Consider the following 6,069-nt stretch of genomic DNA (forward strand, 5'->3'; position numbering starts at 1 on the left):
CTGCGCGTGGTCGCTCGCTGCATTCCGCCCGCCCAACAGGATCAGGAGGACGTCCCTGCGCTCAATGAAGGCGGCGCCGGAAGCACAGAAGCGGCTCCCTCGCCCTCGCCTCCTCCTGCGCTTGTGGAGAGCCTGAAGTGGCTTCCTCGCTCCATGCTGGAGGCGCTGCTTTGGTTGGCGTGATCATGCCTCTAAACTCGTCAACTTCTATAAACTTGAGTTTTGATCTGGCACCTGACCTGGCGCGAGCGCTCGAGGAATCGGCTGCTTTATCTTCTCGCTCTTTCAGTTCTTCCAGTTGTTTTTCAGCTGAACCAATGGCCGCAATGTCGTAGGTTTGGTTTTGGTGGTGGCCGTCTTCTTCGTCGCCTCCGCTCTCGCCCCTCCCCAGTGGCGTCTCCAATGGTACCTTCACCAGAGAAGAATGAAAATCTAAACACCCACTCCTTGAACCCGCACGAAACGCGACTTTCCTGGGCATCAAAGATCACCAGCACCAGAAGACCAACGCCTGGCTCAACGTACGTACCACCCCTTGCCAGCTCTTCGTTCGAATGATGTCTGTGCCGTCGCACCTTGCGCACATCGTGCAGATTCCCCCCCCCCCGGTCACCACTCCTGATTATTGAAGCATGCTTCCTATTGGCAGGGCTACTGGAGTAGGCACTGGCTAGACCGAGCCAAGGCTGCAATCCGCTCCTTTTCCGCCCGGCCCGTGATCGACTTGTCGTAGAGCGCCTGCAGCACCTCTGCGCTAGGGACGCAGCACTCGGGACCCGCGCCGGAGCTGGAGAACGGGTCCACGCCCAGCAGAGCCGCCTCGGTCAGGCGCAGGAACGTGTTCTCCACTTCGCTTCCGGTGCGGCTGCTGGTTTCGGCCCAGCCGGCGGCGCCCAACTCCAGGGCTAGCGCTTGGCCCTCCTCCGGCGACACTTGCCTCTGATGCTCCAAGTCGTTCTTCGTTCCAACTGTCAATACACAACACACGACACACACGACACACACGACACACACGACACACACAACGATGGTTAGCTGACGATCACCGTCACAGGACAAGGGCAGGACTGTAACGTACCAAGGATGAAGGGCATCATGTCAACATCATCGGCCAGGCTTCGCCGCACCTCTTCGACCCAATACTTGGCATTCTTCCACGAGCTTCGCGCGGTGATGTCGTAGACCACCAGCAGGCCGCGCGACCCTCGGTAGTACGCCCCCGTGATGCTGCGGAAACGTTCCTGGCCCGCCGTGTCCCACACTTGTGATGAAAGCAGAATCCAGGTCAGCCAAAACGCACAAGATCAAACGCGCGCGAGGGACCCCGCCAACAGAGCGAGAAAGCGAGGCTGCGAAGAGGGGTGATACCTTGCAGCTTGATGCGCTGGCCGCACATCTCGATTGTCCTGCTGCCAAATTCAACGCCGATGGTGCTGGAGTGGTGTCGATGGAATTTGGGCAGAAAGCGAGTGTGGAGGTAAGTCTTACCCGCACCTGTTTTTTTGGCGAAAGAACACCAGAGTCAGCCACGCCATTGAATCATCCAAGCATAGCTCACGATGAAACGTACCGCTATCGCCGATGAGGTTGAACTTGAAAAGGTGGTCGTAGTCCTCGGATTGATGCGTTGATGGCCGCGCAGAGGCTGCGGCTCCGGTGAATCCTCTCGCTGGCCAGTAAAAATGATCAGTCTCTCTTGCGATGAAAAGCGCCAACGTCGGCGAGTTGAAGTACTTACCTTTACTGGTGGCGTACTGCTTGAGGCGGGGCTGGAGCCAGGCCATGTAGCGCGCCTTCCATTGCTTGCCCTCACACCCCTTGTCATCGCTGCTCCACCGCGGACTGCAGAAGCGGCGCCACACGTGGTCGTCGCTGCTCACTTCGTTCAGCGTCTGTGGTGCGGGTGGTGTCAGCCCAAAGGAAGAACGTTGGCGCGAATCGAGCTCAGGCGGCCGGGGTGGGGTACCGAGCAGGTCTGGGCGACAGAGCACAGGTCGTGGGGCTCAAGGAGGGCCATCAAGTGCACCAGCGCGTCGAAGGGCATGAACAAGAGGGGACACGCCCGATAGCTCCAGCTTTCGATGAGCTCCGCCACGGCCACGTGGCCCGCCGCTCTCGCCGCCTGACCAGCCGTAATGAGGCTTCCATCAGCCTTCGTCTCTGAACTAGAATGCGAGAGGAGGAAGAAGACAAGCTAAGAGGCAATGAAGGCAGGCCGAGGGGCACCTCGGCGGCGTTGCCGTGCTTGCTAATCAGCCGCGTGTCGGAGAGAAGGAGCGACACGACAGCGGCGTGACCATAGCGCGCGGCGTAGTGCAGCGCCGTTTCGCCCTGCTCGTCTGCTTTGTCGACATCGCTCACGTGTTTGCCTGCGTCAATGAATGTCAGTAATGCGTCGGCTCAGCTTGAGCCCCGCAAGCAAAGCACCTTGGAGGAGGAATTGGACGACCGGCCAGTTGCCGCGTGCGCAGGCCACATGGAATGGTGTCATCCCGTGCCGGTCCGGCCTGACGGTCCCGATAATCATGCAGGTCAGGTGATACTTGAATGATGGGCACAGAACGTGTGGCCGTGTGCGGTGCCTACCAGTTCGGACTGGCGCCAATGCCCAGGAGCAGCTGCCAGAACTTGACCGCGGGCGAAGGCATGACCCATCTTTGCACCGTGTTGACCCACCTCGCTCCAACCGTCGCCGGCAACTGTTGGGCATTGCGCAAGGTGTGTGCGTGTGGTAAATAAGTAAACGTGCGCTGCTTGAATCAATAGTAGGTGATCCCGTACATCAGGGTAGGGACCCTGCTGGGTCTCGGCCAGGGAGTGCAGCTCTGATCGCTTACAATTCTGCTGATGGACTTGGGCACCGTGGTCGATGAGCAGGCCGGCCATGACCATGTTGTTGCACTTGACCGCGGCGAGCAGTGGCCGCAGGCCCATGTCGTCGGCTTCATTCACGTCGCACCCTTCTGGTGGGGAAAAAAATGCCTCTGTGGTGAGAAAGGCAGCACAACAACGCGAAGACGTCGATGGCAACGTACGAAAGATTAAGGCTTGTACGGCAGCCTGGTGGCCGTCGACCACTGCCGATGTGAGGGCGCCCTCTATGACAGGACTCTCGTCCACGCTGGTGGTTGGCTCCTGCCGAGTGTAAGCTGTATCCACACTGGTCATTTTATCTGCTGTACTGGTCGACTTGACTGGAACCCTCCTTTGCTGCCCCCACCCCGCTCGTTTGTGTACTGGCCGCACAGGAGGAGCTCGCCCCGTCCACCGTCGGTCTTTTCTTTGTGGGAGTGTCTTCTGGGAACTACATTACGCCGACTGTCGACAACTTACGTGTGTGAGTCATAGTCGACATAAAATGTGTGCACGATCGCGTTGGTTGATGAGCTACTTGTTGATTGCTGGGCGGCCCACAAGCTTGCCGCCCACTCTACCAAATATGGTGCTGTGCTGACCCCCAAGCCTGCCCACGATACCCTTTACGTATTTGGATGAGCGGAAGGAACAAAACAAAACAACATACACAGCAATGCATCCACGGGCGGCGTCCACAAGCGACCAAGAGCAGCAATAGCATGGCAGAACCAAGCCGTTTATCTGTGTTTGTTGCCACTTTGGATTTCAAACAAACCAAAGCTGTTTCTGCAACCAACAGTCATCAGGAGAGCGGCTGCAGCCACCAGTGGCGTCAAACATTGTACCTGTAGCTGGCTAGTTTGGTTGGGAGGCTGCTGGATATTGTAGGCGCTGTCCACTTTCCCAAACAGAGCCTTGATGTGGCAGTCAGTACAGATGTCCTTGTAGTAGACATGGGCTTCGCTGAGCAACAGCTTGCTGAGCATGGCCTCCCAGACGTTGCAGATTTCTTTTCCCACAAGCATGTCATAGAGGATGCAGACAGCCATGCCATTGTTGTAGTCGCTCTCTGACAGTGGTGGCTCAATGGCATCAATCTTGGCCGCGCAGGCCTTGCACACAGTGGCCTCCTGTTGACCACATGATGACTTAACTTCAGTTTTATGTTCTGAAGTTATTCCATCATGGACTGGCGAGGCAGACATTCTCCAAATGAACTGACAGATTATCTGGCCCCAAGATAAAGTGCCACCAACAAAACAGACCAAAGTTGCAGCACAAAGTTGATAAGATGCACCAGTCTTCTTGTCCTTCTACAGCTTTCACTCCTCTTTGGTCTTCCTGGTGGTGCTCAAGCTGGTACATGCCCTGCCAAAGGAGCCACAATAGTGGCAGGTGGTCTATCAAGGTTTTTGATTGTGATGTGGGCATGAACTATGTCAGTATTGTGGCAAGTATGTGATTCTGGCTGTGAGTTCTCCTCCTTTGCTGCTGCCCTGAACATCAGTGTGGTGGGAGACAAGATTATGTTGTTTGGCAGTTCCCTCAATGGTGAGTCCAGCATAAACATCACCTTCCCCCTCACCATCACATATGTGATTGTCACTCTTTCTCTTTTGCAATTTTTGCACTCATGTTGCCCAATCTAATTTCACTCTTTAAAATTGTGCCAATCCCACACAGGGCAACAAGTCTGGTGCACATCTACACTACAGAAGCCATTATGGGCTTGGTGTGGCTCACTGTCTCCAGCACCTTGCAGCTTTCTGGCAACATCACCATTCACTGGTACTGTCAGCTTCATTAACTTTTTGAAGACCTTTGACTTGCTTTCACCTCACAGCAGCTGCACATTGTGGATGCTGGGTGTGTAATTCAACAGGGTGCTCTCACCATTTCCCCTCCTTTGGGCATGGGTGCATTTTAGTACCTTTTTCTCTAATGATTTGGGCTTGGCCTAAGCACAAGACATGATGGCATGCAGGTGTGTGGGTAGAGCCAGGCTGTACCTTCCTTCAGCAGGGTGCCTTCATCATCACCACCCCCAACAATAAGACCATCAGTACGCCCTCTCTTATTTCTTTGTGGTGCTTGCTGTTCAGTGACTGCAGACAGTGTTAGTTGAAGTGCTGACTGCCTCAACCTCCAAATCAGTGGTGCTGATTGCCAATGCAGTCTGGAAGCAAAGCGCTGCCCTTGAAGTGATGGCCAGCCAGGGAAGTGGTACACTTTTTTTCAGGTGACTCTCATAAAGGCTTCATTGTATGTCTCAGGTCTGACATTGATTCTCTGGAACCAGAATGGAGATGTAGCAATCATTCTGGAAACCCCTGCCACTACCCATGGTGTGCTGCTCCTCCAATCATGTCTTGAGTGGGTGTATGGTTCTGGTTGTCTGATCAGTGGTCTTGGTGGGTGACAGTGATCATCAAGCTGCAGCCTTCAACTGCAAAACACAACCATCATCAAATGTTCAAAGGGAAACTTGTCCATCTTGCTGTTGGAGGAATTCTCACTCAGTATGAGGCAACCCTTTCCCCTCTGTTTTCCTGTCAACAAACCAGTTAACTGCTGTAATTTTTTCTTTTGTATTGAGCAGACAAGTGCATGAAGACTCTGCCATTCATCTCCAACATGTCTGTTTCCAATACAGAGCAGCTGGTGCTGCGTTTCAACACCACCATCAGTGCACTTCAGTAGGGCTGGGCATCGCCCATCACTGAAGTGTCTGACAACAGCACCCAGGCTGTTGGACACCAGCTTAAGGCAGTTGTGGTCATCAATAACCAGACACTTGCTACCCTTCATCTGCCATGCATTATGGAGATGAAAATTCATGATCAATGACATGCCCAGTGCAATGGTATCACACAGATAAACAGCCATTCAGCATTGATAAATGCTGTGCTAGTACCAAGCTGTCAAACATTGTTCTATAGAGCTGCTGCTTGCTCTCTTCTTGCCAAAGCCATACAATACCATCACCACAGTTGTCAGTAATGCTTCCATCTTTTTGTTTGGTGGAAAGCTGCACAAAGAAATGAAGTGTGCCATGATTGAGGGGACCTGTTGGGCTGCCTGTGTGGGTGTGGTGGTTTGCTGCCTGTGTGGGTGTGCTGTTTGGTGAGGTGGTGTTGGTTGCCATTGAAAGGTCCACATGGAAGAACAGGCTGAGAAGCCATGACCTATGGGAGAACATGTGAAGAAGGAGTA

The 6,069-nt window shown here is 54.1% G+C and overlaps 2 protein-coding genes across 2 annotated transcripts; both read right to left on the bottom strand.

Moving 5' to 3' along the window:
* Positions 1 to 651: 651 nt before the first annotated feature.
* ACA1_010610 (Fbox domain and Ankyrin repeat containing protein) lies at positions 652 to 2,934 on the bottom strand (the record flags this gene model as incomplete). The annotated part of the gene is made up of 10 exons (XM_004338187.1): positions 652 to 968; positions 1,079 to 1,261; positions 1,369 to 1,494; positions 1,571 to 1,669; positions 1,739 to 1,892; positions 1,967 to 2,158; positions 2,227 to 2,369; positions 2,428 to 2,507; positions 2,587 to 2,699; positions 2,782 to 2,934. The coding sequence occupies 10 exons, from the start codon at positions 2,932 to 2,934 to the stop codon at positions 652 to 654; spliced, it is 1,560 nt and encodes a 519-aa protein (XP_004338235.1).
* A 724-nt stretch (positions 2,935 to 3,658) lies between these two features.
* On the bottom strand, positions 3,659 to 3,905 carry ACA1_010620 (uncharacterized protein; the record flags this gene model as incomplete). The annotated part of the gene is made up of 2 exons (XM_004338188.1): positions 3,659 to 3,670; positions 3,702 to 3,905. 2 exons carry the CDS (start codon positions 3,903 to 3,905, stop codon positions 3,659 to 3,661), a joined length of 216 nt encoding a protein of 71 aa, XP_004338236.1.
* Positions 3,906 to 6,069: the final 2,164 nt, after the last annotated feature.

This window comes from Acanthamoeba castellanii (assembly GCF_000313135.1).
Source record: "Acanthamoeba castellanii str. Neff unplaced genomic scaffold scf7180000083497, whole genome shotgun sequence".
Taxonomy (NCBI): Eukaryota; Discosea; order Longamoebia; family Acanthamoebidae; genus Acanthamoeba; species Acanthamoeba castellanii.